General features: G+C 42.4%; 1 protein-coding gene across 2 annotated transcripts in view; it reads left to right on the forward strand.

Moving 5' to 3' along the window:
- The window catches only part of LOC138282937 (unconventional myosin-XV-like), a 130,506-nt gene extending 120,084 nt beyond the window's left edge, over positions 1 to 10,422 (forward strand). For both annotated transcript variants that reach the window (XM_069221001.1, XM_069221000.1), the window contains exons 15-17: positions 1,882 to 2,003; positions 4,143 to 4,288; positions 7,981 to 10,422. In XM_069221001.1, coding sequence (XP_069077102.1) covers positions 1,882 to 2,003; positions 4,143 to 4,288; positions 7,981 to 8,836 — 1,124 coding nt within the window. In that variant the 3' untranslated portion in view covers positions 8,837 to 10,422. The remainder of the gene's footprint in view (positions 1 to 1,881; positions 2,004 to 4,142; positions 4,289 to 7,980) is intronic.
- The last annotated feature ends 17,574 nt before the right edge of the window (positions 10,423 to 27,996 follow it).

Raw genomic sequence — 27,996 nt, forward strand, 5'->3', positions numbered from 1 at the left:
GGCAACACGGGAGAAAATACCTTGCCTACGAAAATAAATGTGTTTTATGACCTTCTGGACTATCATATGGAAATTGATTGCTTTAATTGCAATGAACAATTTATTCCACAAGAAAGGCCCCAAGCAGGATAGAGCTCTGCCTCCCATCCCTGCCCTTTTTAATCCGAGGTATAACAAATAGTAATTCAGAGTTAGAAGGGAGAAGTCTCCTGGGAGGATAGGGCTGAAAACAATCTGCTAAGGGGATTTTTCCAGCCCACAGACAATTTTAAATGTCCTAAACCAAGAGCTTTAGAAATAACTCTCTGCTTTACAGGAGCTGATGAAAGTTTGTTCTTGTTTGTGAAAGATGATCAATTTCTTTTAGCCCACTTGCCCGTCTAATTGCTATCTTCTGGATTCTCTGCTGAGCTATAATGAAGACTGCGCCAGACCTCAACAAAGTAGATGACAATAATCTACTTTATACATAGCAGTTGCAGAGACCACTTGTGAATCCATACGATTCTGCAAGACACTGGAAATCGTTTGCAACATCTTCATCCAAAAGGACCTCAAAAGATTGTACTTTATTAAGAGCTGGTCTTTGTAATGACTAGAATTTGGAACTATCTCCAAACCTTCGCACCACCACCTCTTTTCGCATTTTCAAAACGGATCTTAAAACTCTTCTCTTCCTAAGACACTTTTATCCATAATTCTCATCGCGTGGGTCCTCACCAGACACATGTCCTCACATCCTGTGGCGAGACTCTGACTGTTACATGACACTCACGAGAGAGCTAATACGACCCTCGGCTTCAACTCTGTAAATATGTATCTTTGCAACTCTAATTGCTCCAACTTTTTTTATTTGTAATCTTTATTGAATATATAATTTGTAAATATGTAACCCTCACCATGAGTAATTGTAGTAGATATACGAATTGTCACCTACTACCATCTTACTTTCAATTTCTTCCATAAGGTACTTCGCTGTATTGTAAAGTGCTCGGGCACCTCCGGGTATGGTACGCGCTATATAAAAACACATAGATAAATAAATATATAAAGCATAGGAGAAAGACCTAGGGAGGTAGGCCAGATGGTATCATTGCATCAAGTCACCTGTATGCCCACTCACAGAAGCTCAGACTTAATGGAATTGAGGTGCAGAAACTTCTCTGCCATCCATGACTGTACTGCCGACCAACACCCAGTCGCTTTTTCTGCAGAGCCAGGGGCTTTTTTTGCCCAATCTTAAAATCAGTTGGGTATAATCAGAATAAGAGACAACAGAGCACCCAAACAACCTGACGGAGAGGCAGAGAGGTCATAAAAAGAGGTCTATGGTGGAACAGTGGTAAGGCAAAGACAGTGAGGCTGAATGGCGTCAGTATGTATCGGAATGTATACAGCATGTTAAGGACAACTTATTTACATTTCCTTGACAGCCGGTTGCCATTTCCCCATCAGCCCTTCGCAGTGTTAAGTCTTTCAGGATGGTGAAAAACCAGTCGCCCAGTCTGGCAAGAGTAACCTGGATAGCCTTGTTGAACCAGTGGTTGAGCCAGAGGTGTTTCGTTCAGCACTAATGATGCTTTATGGGAGAAAGGTAAACCAGGTGGCTGAGCTGTCAAAGTTGCAAACAGCGAATCTGCTGTACTCAAGCATAATCTCCTGTATGTCGGCCTCTAAATTAGGCCACATCTCTGTCTTCCTGAAGTGAGTTTTGGGAGGGAAGTCCCTTTGTAAATGAGGACACAACACAGAAACCTTTCATTCAGCTTCAAATGATGCACAACATGAAATCACAAAGCTACAGTCAGTCGCACAACCTCTTCAGTATGTTGGTTGTTGTGTTTCGTTTCTTATCACGTATGTATTTCTTCTCCACCGCAGATATCGCCAGCTCCTTCCCGCTGTTTGGGACAACCTTGCTGCTGCTGGCCAATACTCAACCTCCAGAAGCCCGCATGCAGCCAAGAGAGACCAAGACCTGCACAACAGGCATGGATGGGCAGGTAAGGCTCATATACAGCTATTGTTTGGAGTCATTTTATTAGTGTTCCTGTACTGCCCTCCTTGAGGCCTGTTGGCATTCAGTTTTCGGCCTTAGTTAGAGAAGGTTCTTATAGATTGCCAAATATATACTAACACTCGTTCAGTATTTTTTTGTGACAAATGTGCTTGGTGGATATGGATTACTGGTGATAGGTGCCCTTGGCATTAAAATAGAATTTGGATACTGGGCAAGATAGTTGGCTAAACTGGATGCATAACAGATAAGATAATTGTTCTTTGTGTAACCCACAGAAAGCCATCTTGGTTGTTCTAATGTAGTGCTCATTTTCTCAACCGGCCGTAAGGTGTTTTCTAGACCAGACACGCTATGGTGGGCACTTGGAAGACTGAAATGTGAACAGTGTGCATATTTCCTCAGGATGAGGCATTTCTTTAAGTGTAACAAAATTGCAATCTTCATATCAGCTGTTAGATCATCTAAACTGAGATCTGAAGGTTCTTTTTGGGTTTCCAGACAGAAAAAGTTAAAATAGTGCTCAAGTCAACGTTTCAACAAGATTTACCAGATGTTGCATGCAAGGAAGGACACAGGAAATGTATGTTCCAAAAAGGTGAAATAAAAGAAGGTATCTTCCCTCAGGTAGCACAGTGGTAAGGTTGAGGTTCTTTGGGGAATTTCATGGTTGTATTTGTGGAAGGTGATTCATGTATTGACCTGTAGTGATCTTATGATCAGGTAGATGGCATCCAAGGGCGTCTTTGTGCTACTGTTTGAGTGTTTGGATAAAGGGAGATGTTGGTTGTTTCTTCTACTGCATGGTTGACCTTTAGGAGATGAAAGAGGGTAAATGGTGAAGGTGCTATTGGGGCATGCTGATCACTGGGCATTGAGTCATTTCCCAATCTAGGCTGATGCATGGCTTTTGGACCTGCAGTTGGAAATTGTCATTGTAAACCTCCATGCAGTTGAATTAGCAATAAATAGATGTATTTGATGAAAGTCTAAGCTTGGTGAAAGCTCTAATTCTGCCACACAAAGGCCCTCATGTTTGGGGATTTGGCATAGGGCAGCGCAACAAGCCACCTTGAAGCGCTGCCCTACATCAACGTGAAAGGGCAGGAATGCACCATATTTATCCACTGTGGTGCATTCCTGTCCTTCCCCTCCGCACTGGCACCATTTTGGCAGCCTAGTGCAAATGGAGGCACCTTCGCACAATGGTACAAGGGTGCCTGGGTTGTCAGCAGGATTATTTAGGTGCAAGGAGAGACACAAGGCTCTCATAAATATGCCACATAGTATCCCATCAAGACCACTGATGACAGCAGCTTAGCCCATCCTCTTATGAGCCCCAGGAACCACCTCTGGGGTAATTCCCAGCACAACATTCTACATGCATCATACTTTCACGACCGTGCCATCACAATGTCAGACACAGGGAAAGGACTAGAAGATACAAGATGAGCCTCTGACCTGCAGTGAGTGATGGAGGTTGAATGGATGGAAGATTGATGGTATGTATGTCATTGAGGAATAGTAGAAGAAATTAGCATACAATGGGTTTCAAGAAACCCCCTTTTATCCATGACTAGATGGAAGGCAGATATCTTGGGCCTGAAATTGATTTTGTTTGTTGGTGATGCACAGGTGGCAAAGAGTTGCCAGCATCTGTGCATGAAATTAGGTCAATATAGTCCTCTTGGCAAAGTGGTAATAGATGAGGAAGCCCTATGGCATCAGAAAGGGGAGCACCTACTCAGAGTATTTGAGACTTGATGGAATCTAGCAAAGGAAGAGGCCAAGCTGGCTATAGAGCTTACAGTCCATAATTGAACATGACTTTGTATCAACAAAAAGGGTCTAAAGTCAGGCGGTTCCAAATTAATGCAATGTTGCATAGCTTTGTTCATTTTGAGAGCTTTGCTGCAACAGCAACAAAAAAACGTTTTGAATTCACCAGCAAAGGTAATGTGTGCAAAAGTTGTTGGAGTGTTAAAAACATCTTCCTGAACTTGGTGAGGTCTAACTTTGCAGCTTTATGTAATGGCTTCATCTTGGAATTCTGTATTAACTACATTTACTAATGCTGTCTTTATCTTATAGTCTCCTACAATAGTTCTGTCTTGTCTTTTGGCAGGCGAATTGGGCTTGTTTACCAGAAGCAGTGCTGATCCATATTTACTCCCTACTCCACCTGCCGGATAAATACTGCATGTCCCTCAGCTGCAAAGCCTGGTCTCGGGTGTTCCGTTCTCCTGCAATGTGGCAGAATGTGCTAGTCAGGTGAGTGTCAGACTGCAGCTTTGCGACTGGGGACAGCTGCATTCAGAACCCCTGGTGGGAATTCTAGGGTCCAGGTTTACTAAAAAAAAAAGTAATGCAATGCACTGAGACAACTGGCTGTGCTGTGAGACAGGGAGAGCAGGAATGGGCCATATGTACCAACACATGACGCATTCCTGATCTCCATCTGTGCTAGCGCACTAAGCGCTCTCTAACACCAACGCAGGCACCCTTGCGCCATGGTACAAGGCGGCCTGCGTTACAGGAAAGATTGTTTTTGTGCAGGAGGGCACACCTTCCTGCACAGAAACAATCCTCAGAGACATTTTCCTCTTTATCTGTGTCACAGACAATAATCTACATTAATGTTTGCCATTAGCATGCATATAAATGGTAGAAACAGACAAATTGATAGAAACATCTGGAAACAAAAATAGCTGGGTTAAGATAGACGAAAGCAAGGAAAGACAGGTGGATTGACAGGGTTGAACATGGATGTTCACACATGGGATCTGGAGCAATGCAGAGCTGGACAGTCATAGTGACAGTCAGAGACACATCAGTAGTAGCCGAAACAAATGGCTGATTTACTACATATGTGTCCATCTGTCTTGTAGTGGCTAAATACAAAGGTGCCCAGGTACAAGTTGTCAAGAACACTACAGAGAGACAAGTTTCTGAAGGCCACCTTGGATTCACTTGTCAACCCATGAGAAGCCTTTAATAGCTTTTTTGTATGAAGTAAAGAAGATCCAAGCCTCCGTCAGTTGGTGAAGCGATGGAGAGGCATTGAGGTGCTATTAGACTCAATGTGAATGCTGCAAATGACTTAAGAAAAGCAAGAGATTTTAATAATTAATCTTATCAATGCAGGACGTACTATGAATTCTCTGCGAGATGCTCTTCCAGCACTGGCTGTAGAAATACAGTTCAGGGATGTGCTATAGGCATCACTCAGTTAGAGAATTTGTCCATTATACTAGAGTGTGGACGGATCCCCAAATTTGCCAGCTCAAGTAATAGAGCAAATTTAGATCCCTCAATGCTGAGCAATAATACAGCATTTGAAGATCACGCACGTCTTTCTAAAATTCTGGAGAAGGTGATGGTATCCAAATTGCAGCATTTCCTGGGTAGAGAAATATCCTACAACAGGCTGACGTCAGTACCTGGCAAAGAACGGAAACTGCACTGGTGCCAGCAAGTTATTTACTTGCAAATTTATATCAAGCTAACACAAGCATTTACAATGCATCGGGTCTCGCGTTTGCTCGTGTTAGAGCCGATCACGTTGTAAACTCCTAACCCGACTTTTCACCTATCGGGCAAAAGTGCATTTATGCACGTAACCCGAAAAAGTGAAATCAAGTAGGTAAAGCGCTCGACTTCTGCCAAGCGAGATCGGGCTCGTAAATTAGTTTTAAAAAAAGTCCACGAGCCCGATGGAAAACAGCGAGCCTCGCATGTTTTCTGTACTTGGTCGCTTCGCTCGAGGAGGGCTTGCCACCGGAAAAGGCATGACATATGCCTGCTTTCGACTAATGAAAGCAAGCCGATTTAATTAGGGAAGCCCACGAACCAATAAAAAGCACTGACGTGAAGTTGTCAGGGCTCGGAGCCCTTTTCTAAATACTAAAGAGTCTCCCTGCTGTACGCATGCGTGAGCGCATGCAACGCAGGCTCGACCCTAAAAAACCAAAAGGATACCTGAGCACTTTATATGAGGGCAGTTACTACTCCATACAAGCAGTTCACAAGAGAAGAGTTACATATGCTTAGTAACTAAAAGTAACTAAAAATGTTTACAAAAAAATCAATAAACAGTTACATCAGGAAAAAATCTCACACATGAGCAACTTTCATAGAACATTATAGTATGTGCAATGTAGATATATGGTAGCAAACATAAGACAAACGGACTGCCATAACTTTCAGTAGGGTCACCGAGATTATACGCAAATTAGATACAAAGTTGTAGAAGGTTAGCATTCTAGATGTTATCAGGGGATCAAGGCAAGACATGGTGTGATGGGTGTCATTCCAGGTGGATGAAGGGGCACAGTCCCTGTTTATCAACTATGACTTGTCCTTAGCCTTCACCTCTGTACCACTCCCTCCCATTGTATCGACTGCCATCAATTGCTCCAGTTGAAGGAACCACACCAGAGTGGTTTAGGTGCTCTTGGTCTAGAAAGGCACAACTAGGGCAATGTAGGCAACTTCCTTCACCAACTTTTAGAGTGAATTGTGGTGTTCTGCAGGGATATCACCCATTATCTCTCCCATTTAATGTTTATCTCAATGGACCTCCGACTGTCCCAGGACATGCACGTGTCAAGATGTTTTTAATGGTGATTTATGGGATAAATAAATAAATGGGGCCTAACACTAAAAGGGCAACATCTGAGGTGGCTCTCTGGAGGCCTTCGCATGTCTTATAGATGCCTTCAGTGAGACACCAACCCGCTCATCTCTTTGGTCACCTCAGATGTTTTCAGAAAATATCAAAAACCCAGGGATCTATTGAGATATGAGTCCATGATAAATTCTCAAATTAAGGCAGGGTCAAGAGTGACTTTTTTCAAACTCTATTAATGTCCGCACATAGAAATATCGTCAGCTCGATTATGCTACCTCCCTGTATCTCAGCCTCCCTCAGTGCCAGCACCCGCAGGGAGTTCACCATCAGTCACTCAATTAATCTTGGGACTGTATAAGGAGGGGTCTGTTTCACCTTTTCTGAGATGTCAGCGCTGGCCTACTGTCGAGAAGTGGATGGAAATCAAGACTGTCTAGTTTGACTTTTATTTCTATATATAGCATGGCATGCATATATTTGACTGGTATATTTGTAACTTAAATGCCATCACCTATGCCCTGATCAACTAGCTTACAACTCTTGGTAGACCCCATCACTAAATGCAAATCACAGGAGACCATTGGTTATCCTTTAAAGGTCCTAGACTGTGGTTAACTAGCTTTTAGCCCTGATTAATATTGGAGCAAGTATCCATTTCTCCCTGTGTTGGTGCTAATAGAGTGTTAAGTTTTGTAGAGGCTCAGTATAAAGACATAAAAGCAAAACAATAAAAAAAGGAAATTGAATACTGAGACTAAAAAATAAATAAAAAAAAGGTGATGCTTCGGAATATATCTTTAACATTGGAAACCAAACTCTTTTGGACAATCGCAGAAGCGGACATCTGTGGCTGCATGATCAGGGATCTATTCTTTGGTACATACTCTCAACTGCTCTTCTCTCAGAGGTGAATATCACCTGCCCTTTAGCTAGAAACTCAGCACTTAGCATTTCCATCTTTCGTGTGTGTTTGCTTTTCAGCAAGGTAACTCCCTGTGGGGAAACAGTTTGCCATATTATGAAATAAAGTCCCCTTTTTTTAGACACTTGAAGAAAGATATGCAGACAGGCTCACAGGGACAGAAAGGTCAGATACAGTGATGCATGGAAATATAAACAAAGCAAATATACTGCAAGTAAATACTAAATCTGATTTATTAATTTGCAACTAACCAAGCAAGCACTCAAGTTTAAAAGTTACAGGGATAGGAATGTACAACTAGAAGACTCTTTATAGGTTTGCATCCGGTTACCATTTTCAAAATTGCTAGCTTGAGTAGCTTCAGTAGTGTGAGGTTCTGTCTAACTCTTTGCATTGTACTCCTTGTTCTAGGGTTGAAGGTGGATCAATTCGGCCCTGGATCATGATGCTGTCACATTATGGTAATTTCATCGAGTCGGTGAGAATCCTGCTCAACGGAGAGAACAGTAAGAAGATTGTGTCCATCATTGAACACCTGGCTCATTTAAGGCGGTCTAAGCTTCAGAGTCTGGCTCTGGTTGGAGAAGACCCTGGTTCCTACTTTAATGCACTTCAGGAGAGCCTACAAATCTTGTTTGATGTTGGTCCTGCCACCTCTGTTGGGTTTACAGAGGTGGATTTCAGGCAACTGTCCGGGAGGCTGGAAGACAGAGCTTTAATTTCTTTGGCAATGAACAACCCAAGTTTGGAAAAACTGCAAATAGCCAACAAACAGCCATCCATCCAACTGCAGCCCAGGTCTCTCCGCAAGATCCTGGACTCATGCAGGAGGCTTTCCCACCTGTCAGTGTGGAGCTCCTCCCTGTCTGAGGATGCTGTTCAGGGCTTCCTGCAGGAGCATAGGGCACCCCTTCAACTCCTGGAAATTCACTACGGGGGATCAACCACAGGGTTCATCTCAAACCATCTCTGGAAGAAGCTGAAGGAAAAGTTCCCAAATCTGATGGTCCGACTCTGCTTCACCAAGGACATGGATGTCGATAGCATACTGGATATTCTGCAACCAGATACCTCAGTTGTTTCATTGGATATATGCTCAAGGTCTGGGCTGGACCTGGTCTTTAGTTATGTGGCCCAACACTACCATCGCACTATAAAAAGTTTGATTGTTCGTGGCTTGGAGACCCCTGAAATGGCCAGGGCTGTCCTGGTGCTTCAGAAAAGCTGTAGACAGCTGCAACAAATCACATACCACTCTACAACGTGAGTCATCTCTCAAATCAACTGCTGCTGTTGAAATTCCCTCGTTAAATGGGGGCACCACTGTCTCATAAAATATTAAACTTTGCACGGACATGGCAATTTTGCTCACTGGTGTGTATTTAGTTACCGGGGCATATGGTGATCATGACTTTGTGAAGCAAAAATTGTGAAGTTCAACATTTCATCGTCCCCATGACATTAATAACACATCCTGTAATCAGAGGTCTCTAGGCATTGGCCATTGTGTAAACCAGAAAAGGCAGGTCTGGAGGGATTATTTGAAGGTAAATCAAACAATATATGTCTGATATGTTTGGGAAAGAATTCTAGGAAAGGAGACTTTGCAGTGAGAAAGCACTGCCACTTCTGCTTTTAAGTTACATCAGCGGCAAGATCAGCAGCCGGTGGCCCGCACTTTTAAGTCTAATTTCTAGGAGCTTCTTTGATTCATGATGGTTGGGTTTAAGGCTGGTGCAAAGGGTCAGTATGAAAGCACTGTAGAATGATTTTGTACGCCACCCGAGTGAGCGTACACAGCTGCAAGTGCACCTCAACCCTACTGTGGACCATTGGTTTGCTCAAATAGTCATTGTTCCACAGAGGGAAATGTTTAAATTTGTGATATAACATGTAGTGTTGTTAGAGGGACTTGCAGTCTGAGACCACTTATTAATTTTACTAAACACAGAAGAAGCCAGTTAATTTGACTGAATCTCAGTGAACCCCCATTGGGGTCAGATATGTTCTACATTATGTTTTTTATTGTCTGATCTTGATGGCTAAGAGCATCCAGAAGTACAGATTTGCTTCTGTATTGCACATCTTTGCAATCAAGAAGCAAATCTCTTTTCAAATCACTCTCAAAGCTAAGAATTGTAGACCATAGTTTTATGTTTGTATTCTGCCTTTTGATATTTGTATACAGTGTATTTTTTTATCCAACAATCGAAGAGATTTGGAAATAGTGTCCTTTTACTCTTAAGAGCCAAAATGCACTGAAGAATCTTGGTGCACCGTAAACATTAGCCCGCCAGAAGTACTCACTCTGTTCAATTTGCTTCCCCCCATCAATCACTGTTTTGTGCAATTTAATAATTTCCCTCGTTCTGTTCGACAGCAGTTACTACAGAACAAGAACAACTTTTATGGTCCCAAATGTGGATACACAGGGAATCACATATCTGCCAGATGGCTTCAAACAGCAGATTAATATTTCGGAGGAGAATTAATTTTAAGATCACTAACCCAGGTAGAAATTCCAATATACCTATTAGAAAAGGTTGCTACTCCCTGTAGTTTGTAGTTGCTGAGCTTGCGTTAAATTCACCTCGATTCCAAAGGAATCTTGGTTCTGGTTCTCAGTGTCAACGCTTCCTGCTGGCGCTAGTTTGCAGTTGGAATTCTCCTCTGCTTTCTGTTGGGCGCACGTGGTCCAGTGTCCAAGTACCTTTTACAATCAACTGGATCCAGACAAAACCACTTGAAAATGCTGGACCTTTTTTAAACGGTGTATTTAACCACATGAAGAAAGAAAGAAAAAAAAACCTAAGTGATTGTCTTCCTGCCAGAGATACAGGCCCATATTTATACTTTTTGACGCTAAACTGCGCTAACGCAGTTTAGCGTCAAAAAATTTAGCGCCGGCTAACGCCATTCTGAAGCGCCATGCGGGCGCCGTATTTATGGAATGGCGTTAGCCGGCGCTAGCAGACCGGCGCTGCCTGGTGTGCGTGGAAAAAAACCACGTAGACCAGGCAGCGCCGGCGTTGGGGAAAATGGCGTTAGGGCGTCTTAAAATGGGGCAAGTCAGGTTGAGGCAAAAAAATCGCCTCAACCCGATTTGCGCCATTTTTAACGACGCCCAGACGCCATTTAAATGACTCCTGTCTTAGTAAAGACAGGAGTCATGCCCCCTTGCCCAATGGCCATGCCCAGGGGACTTCTGTCCCCTGGGCATGGTCATTGGGCATAGTGGCATGTAGGGGGGCACAAATAAGGCCCCCCTATGCCACCAAAAAAAAATTAAATTTTTTTTTTATACTTACCTGAACTTACCTGAATGTCCCTGGGATGGGTCCCTCCATCCTTGGGGGTCCTCCTGGGGTGGGCAAGGGTGGCAGGGGGGGTCCCTGGGGGCAGGGGAGGGCACCTGTGGGCTCATTTTGAGCCCACAGGCCCCTTAACGCCTGCCCTGACCCAGGCGTTAAAAAGTGGCGCAAATGCGGGGTTTTTTGCCCCGCCCACTCCCGGGCGTGATTTTTGCCCGGGAGTATAAATACGACGCATTTGCGTCGCAGTCATTTTTTAAGACGGGAACGCCTTCCTTGCATCTCATTAACGCAAGGAAGGCGTTCACGCAAAAAAATGACGCTATTTGCCCATACTTTGGCGCTAGACGCGTCTAACGCCAAAGTATAAATATGGCGTTAGTTTTGCGCCGAATTTGCGTCGAAAAAAACGACGCAAATTCGGCGCAAACGAAGTATAAATATGCCCCACAATGGGATATTAACAATCACAGAAACGAGTGATGCATTTCCTTTTTTAAGTGGTATTGGTGCATGCACAAAAAATATCAAATAGTGTCCACAGAACACAAACTCCAGCAGATCCCTGAATTGATCCTTATGAGAGGACCCTTGGTCTGACCTCCACAAAGAAGACCAGGAGAGGTGACCTATGAGCGAGGTCAACCTTTTGTGGGTTTGGGGAGTGGGGGATGGGGGCAGGATCATCTTTATTCCATGTTTCAAGAATTTATTTTTCTTTCATGAGAAACCTCCCTGGCAGAATCTTGAAGATAGTAATTGCACATTGCAAATACATTTTTGTAACTGTTTACGTATATGTTCATTAAATATTTGAATTGTAATATGACAAGTTGTCTCTGTGATGGTGATTTAATTATGCTACAGAGGATATTATTATCATCTAGTCTTAAAGTTTTATCGCTCATCCCCAGAAGAGATTGCTGATCAGAAGGTACAAGCATGTATATTTATCGATGCATTGGAAGTAACAATAAATATGTCTAAATAGCATGGTATTTAGGGCAAGAGTATTCACACATTATTACTACAGTCCTAAGGTCAAATTCTATGTTGTAAGCACAGTACTCTGTTGACGCGCAAAACTATCCTTAAAATTCCCCTCATGGCTGCACCGGTGACTGGGACCAGGACCTGTGCAAACTGTGGTACTCCCCAACTTGAGCCAGCATGGTTATTAAATCAAATGAGGTTCAGCAGTGGGTGATAAACATTCCAATAAGAATGACATCCAAGGGTTGTTGGTTCAATGTTTTATATAAAGAAGTAACAATCAAATTACCTAGAGTTTGCCATTAGTAACATTTAGTAGCAAAGTATACAAATCACAGGAACAAAGAACTCAAGACAGTTGTACTTGAAACCTGGCGCACACTCCCCTCTAAAGGTGGGGAATCCAGGGTCTCCTGTGCATAGACATCTACACGTCCCTTCGTAAGACTTCAGACAAGGACGTTCATACATTCTAATTGAGTACACGATTCCCATGATGTGCACCATTAGGGAACGAGCAAAAGGAAGCAGTTTACTGGAGGATACACTCAGGTTTCTCGCATGGCAGTAATGCATGGAGTTTGCAAGCATTCTCACAGTATATTCCAGCATCCACATTGAAACATTGAGTAACTGTAGCCTGGGTCACTTAAAATGTCCTTGGTTAGGTGCAGAGGGAGCAACGTCTCTGGGAGCATTCTCGGTTATTAGTGCGAGTCTCGCAATTCTTTATCAACAGTAAACACGTGATAGTTTGTGACATGGGCACAAGATTGGGGACAGTTGCAAACACTCCTAGGTTAGCATAAATTTGACTTATTGATTTGTGAGAGCTGTTTTCCCTGCATATTAAACACATTATAACTGGGAAGAAAAAAAAGATATTGCTGCCTCACAGAATGCACTTTACTATACTTTTGCAGGGGGAAATCTCTCTTATAGTTGCTAGGATTGTGAAGTGTCATTTTATCTAAATGCATGGATTTAACCCATTGCATCTGGTTACAGATACTTTTGTTTATAGCCACTGCACGTCAGAATAGCACAGCATGAACCATGCATGCAGATGCTTAGCTAAAAATATTCCTTGCCATTATTGTTGACAGGGGAAAGACATCTATGTGCTTGTATATGGTTTCATATACTGAGGAAGATAGTATGTTACTCGCAAGATCATCAGAGACAAATATATAATCAATAGTAGTTGAACTGCCTCTTAAAAGTGGGTCTGCAATTACTCCTGTCATTATGAGCATTAAAGAAATTCCTTTCTAGAAGCAAATTCAAAAGGACTTTACCCTGTTTATTGTGCCTGCCAACTGGATGAGCCTACTATATGCTGGGGACATGGTTGTGCTCCAGGATATGCAATGGAGGGTAATGAGCCAATGTTAGTGTTCAAGTCACCAGCCAGGCTGAAAGAACAGTCCAGCTTAGACTTGCCAACAACAGAGGAAAGTAAAGAATCTGCTAAATCAAATAGATGAAGGAAATTGCTAAAATGATTTGAGTTGAAGTTGTCGCTATAAAAATTCAAGATATTACACATCCTCTGCTTATGAACAACAAAGCTCGATTATCGCACCAGGTCAGGAGAAGCAGGGTAACCTGGTAATCCAATAAATTGCAACCAGATGGCCCTCTGAGTCTTCCAGAGAAGCTGGAGATGCAGGAACCATATAAGCAGCTTATCTATTTGCTTTACTAGAAAACCATGGACTGGCCCTCGATCAAGTGCTTCATCTTTTGTAACAAACAGTCCCCCAATGGAAGTTATGGAAAACATGTAATTTGAGGACCTAAATTGGTCATGTTACCAGGATTAGGCGGGCAGTCATTATTCTCTAAAGATTCTAATGTTACAGCATGATGGCACGTGGACACTGAACATCTTTGGTCAGGACACAGGACAATTAAGGGCTTAGAGTGGTGTCTAGTAAATAGGAAGGTACAGAGAAGGTTTACAGAACGATCGCAGAGAGACATCCTTAGTGTGACTACCTCACAGACTTCCATGCTTTAATAATATAACAAATTAGGACCAAGAAGGTGTAAATCATCACGCTTTCCCATTACTTTTCTTAACAGAAATGCGGCCTACCCGTGGAACACACCTCATCATAAGTATTTAATCAAAAAGGGGTGGTGTGCACCAAAATTGTTGATGTAGCCTTGCACGGTCGTCTTCTTTAAATCGTGAGAAGGTGCAGGTTCTCTTTTGCCAATGGAAGGAGAATGAATAACCATCATTACATAAGGAGTGTCTTTCGGTGTAAATGAAGGATGAGAGTCACGGTTGGGGTATTTGATACATGTAGGGTGTCATCAATGGATCTACACATTTAATAGAAATGTTTACATTTTGGGGGCTACAGATGGGGTTTTGGCACACTGACTTCAGGGTGCAGTGGAGGTGCAAGATTCATCGGGGAAGGGGGAAGTGAACAGTCAGGTGAATAAGTACTGCTAGCGCGCCTGGTCCTTAGTAAGTAAACTCACAAGGGGATGCGTATAGGTCGATGAACCTTTTGAATCGCATGGGGTATCCTAGTCATGGAGAGATTACTAATTTATTAATCAACATATTATGAATCAATGGCAATATTCACATAACCATGAACGAGTACCCTAATTGACAAAAATAACCATCACTCACTAGAAAAGGTTAATAGTTTTTATTCCCTATTGGTTACAATTCTAATCAAAATGTTTTTATTTGACTTTTATTAATCAAAACTTTATTAATCATTTAAAAAACATTATTCACCAAAAGAATCACAAGCAATCATAAGTCAGCAAATTTTCAATACTAATTTAGTCATTCAGCAATGCAAATTAGTCAGTCGAATTTGTCACCGTCGACGTCATCAGCATGTTGGTCTTGACACAAAAACAATTTAGAAAAAACATTAATTTGGAAAAATCTATCTAAGAGAGAGTTCTCTGTATAACAGCGCAGTTGGTACCTAAAAGAAAAGGCACAATTTAATCAGTCACATTTTTATAGCTAGCTATCCAGGATGGATCAGCAACGAGTCAGTCTTCGTCCCCAGGTCATCAGAAATCAGCAAAATATATCAGACTCTCAGAGAGCGAGTCTAATTTTCAGCACTTCGGACAGCGTCTCTTGACGACATCGACTTTTCCCTCTCTGCTCTGATTTTGATCCTCGTCCTAACTTTTTATTAGGGTCTCTCAGTCCACCCCACTAATTGCTAATTGGTCAATCTTATCAAGAATTAAGACTCTAACCTATAGTTTTTGTTTACCTCATCTACACGTCGATTTAGGCTTCAAGTTCCATTAATTTGATTGGATCCTCTGTTGATGAAAACATCATCCGGCTCTTCAGGTAACAAAATTGTTGCACACAAGTCTTTTAGTCAGAGCTTCCATTGTTCAAGTCCTGGGAAAGTACGTTTAGCCTACACTACACATAATTGTATCAAATTGTCTTCATCATCTCCTGTCCGCTGGTACATTGCGGAATGTTCTAGCAGAGTCATCTGAACTCTGTGCAGTTCAAGGTCCTTTGCTCCGGGTACCCGTCCTTGCAAGCCTTGTCGCGTCTTCACATTATAAGCAGGCAAGGCTCAGTGAAACCAGGCCTTTAGTTTGGCTAAGTTAAGAATGCGAATTAACATAAAACATAGGTTATACATCCAAGTATGACATATTAATGCATTTTACATGAATATTTCTCATTATTTAGCATCTTGTTAATACACATGGGCCCATATTTATACTTTTTGACGCTAAACTGCGCTAACGCAGTTTAGCGTCAAAAAGTTTTGCGCCGGCTAACGCCATTCTGAAGCGCCATGCGGGCGCCGTATTTATTGAATGGCGTTAGCCGGCGCAAGCAGACCGGCGCTGCCTGGTGTGCGCGAGAAAAACCACGTACACCAGGCAGCGCCGGCGTAGGGGGAAAATGGCGCATGGGCGTCTTAAAATGGGGCAAGTCAGGTTACGTCGAAAAAATCATCGTAACCCGACTTGCGCCATTTATTTTCGACGCCCATCCCCCATCAACATGACTCCTATCATTGTAAAGATAGGAGTCATGCCCCCTTGCCCAATGGCCATGCCCAGGGGACTTCTGTCCCCTGGGCATGGTCATTGGGCATAGTGGCATGTAGGGGGGCACAAATCAGGCCCCCCTATGCCACAAAAAAAAAAAAAAAAAATACTTACCTGAACTTACCTTAATGTCCATGGGATGGGTCCCTCCGTCCTTGGGTGTCCTCCTGGGGTGGGCAAGGGTGGCAGGGGAGGGCACTCTGGGCTCATTTTGAGCCCACTTGTCCCTTAACGCCATCCCTGACCCAGGCGTTAAAAAGCGGCGCAAAAGCGCCGTTTTTGGCCACGCCCACTCCCGGGCGTCATTTTTGCCCGGGAGTATAAATACCACGTAAAGGCCTGGGAGTCATTTTTTAAGACGGGAACGCCTCCCTTGCATATCATTAACGCAAGGAAGGGGTTCACGCTAAAAAATGACGCACACTCCGGGCACTTTGGCGCCCGAAGCGTCTAACGCCAGAGTATAAATATGGCGTTAGTTGGCGTTAGTTCTGCGTCGAATTTGCGTCGAAAAAAACGACGCAAATTCGGCGCAAACGGAGTATAAATACGGGCCATGGTGACCACTCCCCTTGGACATATTTTGCTTATACATGTTATTTTCAGATATTAGTTTCTTCATTGAACTTTCTTCATTAATAAACACACAATAGTCATTAGAAATTTCTCAAATTACCATATCTACTCCATCAGTCTCTCCTCTGATGACTAAATATGTCATCACACCTTTCCTTGTCAACATTTCATAAATTGGACTCATTTGTATTTTGTCTATTTCTTACATTTTCTCTATAAATTCTTCCCTTCTCTGATCATTTCTACTCCTTTTTAATTGTATTTTTTGCCACAATTTACATGTACCCCATAATCCTAGTATAGAAACAATCACAATTAGTATCCCTTGGACAATTTTCCATAATGCCCCATTCCAAATTTGAGTAAACCAATTCCCAACAGAGACAAATCCATTTCCAACCTTCTCCCAAACCCCTGGTTCCTTTAATTCCTTCAAATCTTTGCTCGCATTAGTTAAATTAGTAAATTAGTCTTATCTCCTTATCATTTTCAGGTATATAGGAACAGCAGTGCCGAGCATTAATCATTCTACAGACTCCGCCGTCTTTCGCTAAACTTATGTGTAAAGCAAGCCTATTTTGAAGCGTCATAGCTCTATCCGCAGCCAGTTCAGTAGTTAACAGAAGTATAGCTCCTGTAAAGTTCGTCAGCATATTATCCACAATAGTAGACAATTTTCGTATCTTGTTTGCATTTAAAATAACTCCTACAGAAGGAATTATTGCCCCAAAAATATCCCCTACAATTGCAGAGGCTGTTTCTCGTTTTTGTCGTATTTGATGTATTTCAGTCATTCTCGGTATCTTCTTTAAATCATCTATCTGGTAAATTTTAGGGAAAACTATTCCCAAATAACATGTCCAATACCATCCTCTAGGAAGACGGTAATAGGCACTAAGCCAACAAATATAATAAATTCCAGGAATTCAAGGGTCTGCACCATTCAACATAAAAGTCCACTTACTCTAAAACAAGACTACATGTCTACATTCACTCGTTCCCACAAACAAAGTGTCAGTGCGTGATTTTGGCCTATATATACAAAGCTTCCCTACATGTAATACATCTAAAGCTAATCTCCCTTGGGTCTTAATAGCAGTGCAAGCATAATCATTTTCATAAGTTCTTTTCTCCAGCCCTTTTTCCAGTTTCTCCTTTAATGCTTTTCTCCTATCGTCAGTATGCCCTATAAAGCTCTTTTCCATTGGTGTTAATAAGCAGGCTAAATTATTATGATGCGCATAAGCCGTTCCAAAGGTTAGGGTTGGCTCAAAGAATCCTCTAATTAATACTATATCATACTCCTTAGCTATCTTACTCAAATATCTAATAATAGGAACAAAGGAACACACCACATCGTGGTTAGAATAAAAATATTGAATATACTCTTGGTTATAGAATCGGATTAGTAGCAAACTACAAGTTATGCCATAAGTTAGAGGTAAACTATGATACGTAACCCCTTCTTCCACAGAGGAAGGAATTTGCGTACACACAAGACAATTCTTCGCATCCATCATCTCTACATACTCACTCAACAACCGATAGAAAACGTTAGAAGACAGCTCTCCTCTTGCATTAGTATAATCATGCAAATATTTTTCATCTAACTTAAACCTCTCTAAAGCTGTTAGTGTGGTAGTCTCATGAACCGGAATAATAGTAACTTCTTTCATCCCATGAATAGACATTCCTACAATCATTATTATAAACATTATTCCACACACAATTGCCATTCCAATACTTAAATATCTACAATACCTAACATTTCTAATGCTATTATTTAATTTGGCCATGATCTGTAAAGAATCAGAAAGCAGAGATAACTCTTAAGTAAGGTGCAACAGAAAAATCGAAAAAAATCGAAAAATCCAAAATATACTTCTTTCTCACAATTCAGATTCATACGCAAGAATCCTTTTTCTTCCTTTGTCCAATCGGTTAGCAGCTTGTCACATTCAGATTTTCAGATGTCATATCAGGTTATCAGTGTCTCTTCCGGTTAAATTTCGACAGTTTTCTCAATTGCTCTTATTAGATTAGCTCAACAACTCAGTCCATTGATTCCCTTCAGGTTGCATCAAAGTACTGATTCAGAACTTCTCTGTCAAAGCAAAAGGACATGAACTCGTTTTGCCATTCACTTGTCGCCGCATATGCCTACTCAGGACCTGCATATCTTCGACTTGCTACTCTCTTTCTTTTCAACTTTCGTTCTCCTGCTAACTTTCCTTCACTTAGTTCGTCTTTACTTGTAGTGTCTATTTCCTCCTCTATTGTCTCATTTATTCTTGCCTACTTGAGATTCAGGCCAGTTGTCTCCTTTTCTTGTTCCTTCTGTCAATAATCTTTTTAAGATCAGACTTTTCTCTTTTCCTTTATCTGTGGTGCTTTTTCTTGATGGACCTGCAACAGGTTCAAGAGGAGTCAGATCACTTTGGCTTTGATCAGCCTCAACTCTTTCCCCCTCAGGTTCTGGCACTCGGTCTCCTTGTGCCTTATCACTGTCTACTTCTGGGAGAACCTCCCCTGTACTTGGTTCTCCAGTCGCCTTTGTTGGATTAGGCTCTTGCTCTGTTTCTTGGGCTCCTGCACCTTCGTCTCTCACTGGTGTAATCGATCTATCTTCCACCAGCTCTGGATCCACGTCAGGTTCAGCCTGCTCCGGCTCTAGTTCAGGAAGAACCACTGCTCTCAACAACACTTCTTCATGGTCTTGGGGACTCACCACTCTCTTGGCATGGCTCGCGTGTATCCAGTTAGGCAAACCAGCACATTTCACAGCTGTTGTAGTTGTCAGCACCACTTGGTATGGACCTTTCCAACGCGGCTCTAGGCAAGTCTTTCGCACATGCTTTTTGATCACAACCCAATCTCCAGCTCTCAAGTTGTGACCTGGGTCATGGATGGGTGGCAGGGTAACAGCTTATACCTGCTGAGAAAAAGATCAAACCACATCAGCCAGGCCTTTGCAGTAGTCCAGCACCATATCATCTGTAATATTGACAAGGGCATTTGCTGGTATTGCTGGCAACCTCATTGCTCTACCCATGAGAATCTCGTGTGGGGACAGTCTGTTTTTCTGTCAGGTATATTTCCCACTGACATTAACACCAAAGGTAATGCATCCGGCCATTTCAGATTTCTTGCAGCACACATTTTGCACATTCTTGACTTCAAGTACCATTCATTTGCTCTACAAGTCCTGATGCTTCTGGACGGTAGCTGCAGTGAAGCTTCTGTTCAATGTCTAATGCTTCACATAAGAGTTTAATCACTTCGTTATTGAAGTGTGTTCCCCTATCTGATTCTACAGATATCGTAAATTCCGAACCTTGGTATTAATTCTCTGAGCAACAGCTTTGCTACTGTGAGACTGTCATTCCTACGTGTGGGGTATGCTTCAATACAATGACTAAACATGCACACAATCACCAACACGTACTTCAGTCCACCACATGCAGGCATCTCAATAAAATCCAACTGCATTCTGCTGAATGGTCCTCCTGCTCTTCCAATGTGGCTCAAATTCACCACTGTCCCTTTTCCCACATTTAATTGCTGACAGATCACACATCTGTGGCATACTGCTTCTGCTGCTTGCCTGAATTTTGGGTTAAACCAGTCAACTTTGAACAACCTGACCATGGCATCTCTTCCAATGTGTGCCTGACCATGGTAATACCGGGCCATCTGAGTCAATAAACTGTTTGGCAGAACCATCTGGCCCTCCTCAGAAACCCAAATTTAATCTGGTCTTAGTACACATTTTAATTTCGACCACAGCTTTTTCTCCTTCTTCTCTGCATTTTCTTGCAATGTTTTCAACTCTTCTAAAGTGTCAATTATTTTCAAAGCAAAACTTGCACAGTTTGTCTCTTCTTCTGGCATTAGTTCCCACTTATCCTTGAACGATATACAGTTCAATGCACAAAACCTTGCGATTTGATCTGCATACCCATTTCCCAAAGAAATGTAATCTTGTGTCTTTAGGTGTGCACTGCATTTTACTACATAAACTTCTTCAGGTAACTGTATTGCGTACAACAACTCTTTTATCCAGTCGCCATTTCTCACTGGTGTTCCAGTTGAGGTCATAAAACCTCTCTGCGACCACAATTGACCAAAATCATGAACGATTCCAAATCCATATTGACTATCAGTGTAGGCTGTGACTCGTAACCTGGTAGAAACATAGCAAGCTCTGGTAAGAGCTACCAGTTCTGCCAATTGTGCAGAATACACACCTGGAAGCCATGAAGCTTCTAAGGTGCCTGTAATGGTGCACACAGCATATCCTGCTCCCAGTCTGCCAGTTCCATCTCTTAGATATGAACCATCAACAAAGACATTTTGATCATTTTCCTCTAATCGGGTGCCTCTAATGTCAGGTCTTGGTTTTGTGCACAATTCAGTCACCTCAAGACAATCATGCTCAATATCTTCTTCTTTTTCAATTTCAACAGTATCACTTGGAAGTAATGTTGCTGGATTCAGCACTGTACATCTTTTCAATGTTACATTTGGAGCACCCAGGATGCTCGTCTCATACCTTGTCAGTCTGGCCCCTGTCAAATATTGTGTTTTCGTCCTTGTCAATAAAATCTCAAAAGAATGTGGTACCATTACCGTCACTGGGTATCCCATGACTACCCGTTCACATTGGGAAAGACTTTGACCAACTGCAGCTACTGCTCGCAGACAACCTGGTAAAGCTGCTGCAACCGGGTCCAAGGTAGCTGAAAAATAAGCTACTGGGTAATAAGCACCTCCATGGACCTGTGTCAAAACAGACAAAGAACAAGCATCCCGTTCATAGCAGAACCATGTGAAAGGCTTTGTATAAGGAGGCATTCCCAACGCTGGAGCTCTGCACAAACTCTCTCTCAATTCAGTAAATGCCTTCATCTGGTCCTCGTCTAGGGTAATAGGATCTGTAACTCCTTTGTGGGTCAACTGTTGTAAAGGTTTGGCTATCTCCGCAAAATTCAGAGTCCACTGTCTGCAGTACCCCACCATCCCCAGAAACATTTGAACATCTTTCTGGGAAGTCGGGGGACTTCTCTGCAGAATCATAGTGATCCTTTCTCTGGAGATTCTTCTCAACCCTTTCTCGATCTGCTGTCCCGGATATTTGACTGACGTGACAATACTGTAACTTCACAGGTGAAACTTTATGTCCAAATTCTCCCACATGGTTCAACAGGGCAATCGAGTCATGCTTACACTCGTCCCTTGTTTTGGATGCAATCAACAAATCAATGTACTGTACAAGAGTCGATTGGCAGGTAAATCCAATGACTCCAGATTATTTTTCAGGATCTGATTGAACAGGGATGGTGACTCCGTGTATCCTTGTGGAAGCCTGCACCAGCTGTAGACTCTAAGAATTTGAAACTGAAAAGAAACAGAGGCCCATATTTATACTTTTTGACGCTAAACTGCGCTAACGCAGTTTAGCGTCCAAAACTTTTGCGCCGTCTAACGCCATTCTGAAGCGCCATGCGGGCGCCGTATTTATGGAATGGCGTTAGACGGCGCAATCAGACCGGCGCTGCCTGGTTTGCGTGGGAAAAAACCACGTAGACCAGACAGCGCCGGCGTAGGGGGAAAATGGCGTATGGGCGTCTTAAAATGGGGCAAGTCAGGTTACGTCGAAAAAATCGTCGTAACCCGACTTGCGCCATTTTTTTTCGACGCCCATCCCCCATCAACATGACTCCTATCATTGTAAAGATAGGAGTCATGCCCCCTTGCCCAATGGCCATGCCCAGGGGACTTATGTCCCCTGGGCATGGTCATTGGGCATAGTGGCATGTAGGGGGGCACAAATCAGGCCCCCCTATGCCACAAAAAATAAAAAAAAAAATACTTACCTGAACTTACCTTAATGTCCATGGGATGGGTCCCTCCGTCCTTGGGTGTCCTCCTGGGGTGGCCAAGGGTGGCAGGGGGGGTCCCTGGGGGCAGGGGAGGGCACTCTGGGCTCATTTTGAGCCCACTTGTCCCTTAACGCCATGCCTGACCCAGGCGTTAAAAAGCGGCGCAAATGCGCCGTTTTTAGCCACGCCCACTCCCGGGCGTCTCTTTTGCCCGGGAGTATAAATACCACGTAAAGGCCTGGGAGTCATTTTTTAAGACGGGAACGCCTCCCTTGCATATCATTAACGCAAGGAAGGGGTTCACGCTAAAAAATGACGCACATTCCGGGAACTTTGGCGCTAGACGCCTCTAACGCCATAGTATAAATATGGCGTTAGTTGGCGTTAGTTTAGCGTCGAATTTGCGTCGAAAAAAACGACGCAAATTCGGCGCAAACGGAGTATAAATACGGCCCAGACTATCCTCATGAAGAGGCAGAGAAAAGAAAGCTGGTGACAGATCAACTACTGTGAACCACACTGCATCTCAAGGAATCTGAAACAGTATCACTGCTGGTTTGGGTACGATTGGACAGCATTTAACTTCCATGTTGTTCACTTTCCGCAAGTCCTGTACAACTCGTACTTTCCCACATGGCTTTTTCAAACCCATTATCAGTGAATTGCATGGGCTTCTCAACAATTCCTTTAAGACTCCTTGTTTTAGAAAATATCTGATTATCTGTGCCACTTTTATCAAAACATCCTGTGGCATGCTATACTGGGGAAGCTGCGGAAATTCTACATTCAGTTTCAAAGTGATTTTGATCGGTTCTACTCCCTCAATCAGGCCCACTTCTTTCCCCGACAAGTCCTAGACTTCCTCCCTCACAGTTCCCTGTAAATCGGCATGCAACTTTTTCAGAGTGAACATTGGGAAAAATTCAATCAATGGGTATTCTTCATAAGCATTATTGAGTACCATTGCAGACGCCTGTTCTTCTTCATCATCACTGTTTGTTTGGACTTCTATCCCTGCATCTGTACAATTTATGGAACATTTGGTTTTGCACAACAAGTCTCTAACCCAATAACGATACAGGACTTGAATCAATACCACAATTCTATGCATACCGAAGTAATTTCCAATTTCAACCTGCACTGGTTCCGTAATTGGATTTGTCAGCTGTCTATTTTCCACTCCCACACCTTGAACTGTCCTGCCTGAAAGAGGTAAGTTTGGTACTTCTATGATCCTCACTGTAGAGCGTGTAGCTCCTGTATCAACCAAGAATGATACCTTATGACCCATTACCTTTCCTTTCCTTTAACAAAATGCCCTCTCTGGTCTACTTCTAGGGATGCAGCAAGCATACAAGCTCCCTCCTCTTAATGGTCACTCAACCATTCTTCGTTTATTTCATCCTCACTGTGAAATGGAAACTAGTGTACTGTGTTACTACTATTGACTTGTCTTTGACCTGGGACCTGCTGAGTAAGCATTACCTGTTGCTGTTCCATCAGGGCTTGATGTAATTGCATTTGCAGCCTAGGGACCTGCTGCTGTACTGGTGGTAATGGAGCGAACTGTGCACGAGGCACCCGCATCTGCTGTATGGGCAAGAAATTCTGTACTCAATGCGGAGCATTAGGAACTATGCCCCTCATTTTCAGGACCTTCACAGTTTGAAATGTACTGATGTCACCTTGCTGAACCACTCCATCCTGCACCATCAATGGGCACTCCCGCTTCCAGTGTCCCACATTTCCACACAAATGACACGGTAACATCCTTTTCATACTTTGCACATCATTCTGAACAACCACAGTTCCCAAGTCCAGACCACGCATCATATCCATCCCACGCCCTCTACCCCTCACCTGAGGTTGGAACATGACAGCTCTCTGTTGTGGCGGCATCAGCAGCACTAAAGCTCTGTGCGCTCCTGTTTGAGCTGCCTTGAATTGCATCACTATCGCCTTCTCTTTCAATTTCTTTGGTTTCAACTCAATCTCATCACTACAATATTTAGCATATTGCAACACCTCATCAATTGGCTTTGCCTGCCAGCAAATTAAATGATTCTTAATCATCTGTCCCACTTCTGGTCTCAATCCTTCGACAAATCTGAATACAAAGTGCAACATGTCTTTCGGTTCAATTGCTTCCTTACCACTATACTTCTTGAAAGCTTTCAACAGTCTCTCATAGTAAGTGTGTATTGACTCTTGGACTGTTCTATCAATCCGTTGCCAATCAATGTTTTTGGGAGAGATTCTAGTCTTCAGGAACTCAATCACCTTATAATAATTCTTCATTACTTCAGGTGAAGGTACACCTATTACTTTGTCCCTCTCTGGTTCACTCGTGGGCCAATCTACTGCCCTCTTACACTCGACCCACAAGTCAGCTGTAACAACTATCTCCAATAATGTGATCAATCTTCCCACAAACATTTGGAAAGCTTCACAAATCTCTCAGTCTGTTGATACCACTCGACTGGCTTCTCCCTCAACTTGGGATAATCATTTGTGAAAGATAGTATGCCACTCCTGTGCCACTGGACATTAACAAATTGGCCCCCTGGTATTTCCCTCATTGGAAGCATTTTAACCGATTCCCCTTTGTTAACACCTTCCACCTCTTCTTGAGAATCTCGTTTCCGTTTCTCTTTTTTCTTCGTCCATCTACCTTCCCACTTTTCTAATGCTCTCAAACTCTGTGCACTCTGCAGCAGTTCTTTCAAGTGTGCTTTCATCCCAGCTGATCTCATGTGTTCAAAATATTTTGCCTCAAAATCTAGTCTGTAGCTTCGTCTCAGATGCTTCGTCATCTTAAGATCAAGGTAATGTTTCTCTGCTAATTCCACTAGCTTCTGATGTATTTTCCCCACCTCTTTTGTGATTCTTGGGCATAAATATCTCAGCTCTTCCTCTGTATAAGAATAATTGGTTCAGCCCCATTGTTCTTTCAACTAATTCATTTGCTTCTATATTCAACCCCACTCAATTTATCTGCGCAGCACACTCTGACATCACACTCTCACACAGCGGCTGACAAAGTCTTGCAGCTTGTCCTCCTTAACTGGATTCACACAACTAATGCAATTTATTGCAAGCACCTTAACCAAACAATAAATAAAACAAACCTGCTGGTTTACTACAGGAAGGGACACAATCGCTTCAGAGACCTTACAGATTTTCACTAATGGCCCTTTCGCTCATGTAGCTATTCCTCTTTCTCATTCTCTCACGTTCGCAAGCAAAATTAGACCCGCAATTTTTACTCTCAACTGATCAATGTGTCTGTCCTGGTGCACATAGGACTCGCCAAATCTCAGTCTAAATTTATTTTTCTCAATTATCACACACACCGACTTGTTGACCACGCCCGATCAACCTTCTAAACCAGACAGATTACAACATATAACCAAGTGTCTCCTACACTTATTAATATACTCCGGGGTGTTAGACCATGCAGGGTCCGTACATCACCAACAACCATGTGGATAATTTTTTAGCACAAAGTGCTACACACATATGAAGTTTGACGACTTCCCTACTCTCATACTATGGAGTACACACACTCCTACTAACCCCAACTAGAGCATGCAGACCCCCTACCTTACCTCACATACATCACAATTCACCTGCAATTTGCTTAAGCCTGTGCAAGCGCAATTCTACCACTTTCACACTACCTCAAAATACACCAACAACATACCCAACCTTACTAACAGGATCCAGGATCAGGGAAAGTCATTTCTGGGTTTAAGGGGACACCATCATTGCTACAATTGCCATTTCAGAAAAATAAAATTCAAACCTCAAAAAGTACAAGCAACTAAACCTTACTCAAATTAATACCATAACCTAAATCTCTACCACTTAACTAGTTCCCCAAGGAAGCTAACCATCAAACTGCTACCAAAAACTGCTTGCGCGCCTGGTCCTTAATAAGTAAACTTACAAGGGGATGCGTATAGGTCGATGAACCTTTTGAATCGCATGGGGTATCCTAGTCATGGAGAGATTATGAATTTATTAATCAACATATAATGAATCAATGTCAATATTCACATAACCACGAACGAGTACCCTAACTGACAAAAATAACCATCACTCACTAGAAAAGGTTAATAGTTTTTATTCCCTATTGGTTACAATTCTAATCAAAATCTTTGTATTTGCGATTTTATTAATCAAAACTTTATCATTTCAAAAACCTTATTCACCAAAAGAATCACAAGCAATCATAAGTCAGCAAATGTTTGATACTAATGGAGTAATTCAGCAAGGCAAATTAGTCAGTCGAATTTGTCACCGTCAACGTCATCCCCCTTGTCAGCCTACCTAAAACCAAGATTAGCATCAGCATGTGGGTCTTCATGCGAAAACAATTTAGACAAAACATTAATTTGGAAAAATCTATCTAAGAGAGAGTTCTCTGTATAACAGCGCAGTTGGTACCTAGAAGAAAAGACACAATTTAATCAGTCACATTTTTATAGCTACCTATCCTAGGATGGATCAGCAACGAGTCAGTCTTCATCCCCAGGTCATCAGAAATCAGCAAAATATATCAGGCTCACAGGGAGCAAGCCTAATTTTCAGCACTTTGGACAGCGTCTCTTGACGACATCGACTTTTCCCTCTCTGCTCTGATTTTGCTCCTCTTGTCATGACTTTTTATTAGGGTCTCTTAGTCCACCCCACTAATTGCTAATTGGTCAATCTTAATAAGAATTATGACTCTAACCTATAGTTTTTGTTTACCTCATCTACACGTCTATTTAGGCTTCAAGTTCCATTAATTTGATTGGTTCGTCTGTTGATGAGAACAGCATCCGGCTCATCAGGTAACAAAATTGTTGCACACAAGTCTTTTAGTCAGAGCTTCCGTTGTTCAAGTCCTGGGAAAGTACGTTTAACCTACACTACACTTAATTGTATCAAATTGTCTTCATCATCTCCTGTCTGCTGGTACATTGCAGAATGTTCTAGCAGAGTCATCTGATCTCTGCGCAGTTCAAGGTCCTTTGCTCTGGTTACCAGTCCTCACAAGCCTTGTCGCGTCTTCAGGTTATAAGCAGGCAAGGCCCAGTGAAACCAGGCCTTTAGTTTGGCTAAGTTAAGAATGCGAATTCACATAAAACATAGGTTTTACATCCAATATGACATATTAATGCATTTTACATGAATATTTCTCATTATTTAGCATCTTGTTTATACACATGGTGACTACTCCCCGTGGGCAAATTTTTCTTATACACGTTATTTTTCAGATATTAGTTTCTTCATTGAATTTTCTTAATTAATAAACACACATTAGTCATTAGACATTTCTCAAATTAGCATATCTGCTCCATCAGTACTGAGGGGAGCAAAAGTTGCAGACAGTGTTAGAGCTGCTTGTATTGGAGGGGGAGCTTTGATGGGGCAATAAATTACTCCCAGGAATCCTGGGCGACTAATTTTTTTTACATTTTCATTCTCAGAAACATTCGACTCAGTGGCCACGAGTCTGGCATAACATTGCAAGAAACTGGGATAAACCACTGCTAGTGATTTAATTATTATTATCCGGTACAGATTGCTAACATATT

The sequence above is a fragment of the Pleurodeles waltl genome, chromosome 2_2 (assembly GCF_031143425.1).
Source record: "Pleurodeles waltl isolate 20211129_DDA chromosome 2_2, aPleWal1.hap1.20221129, whole genome shotgun sequence".
NCBI classification, from domain to species: domain Eukaryota; kingdom Metazoa; phylum Chordata; class Amphibia; order Caudata; family Salamandridae; genus Pleurodeles; species Pleurodeles waltl.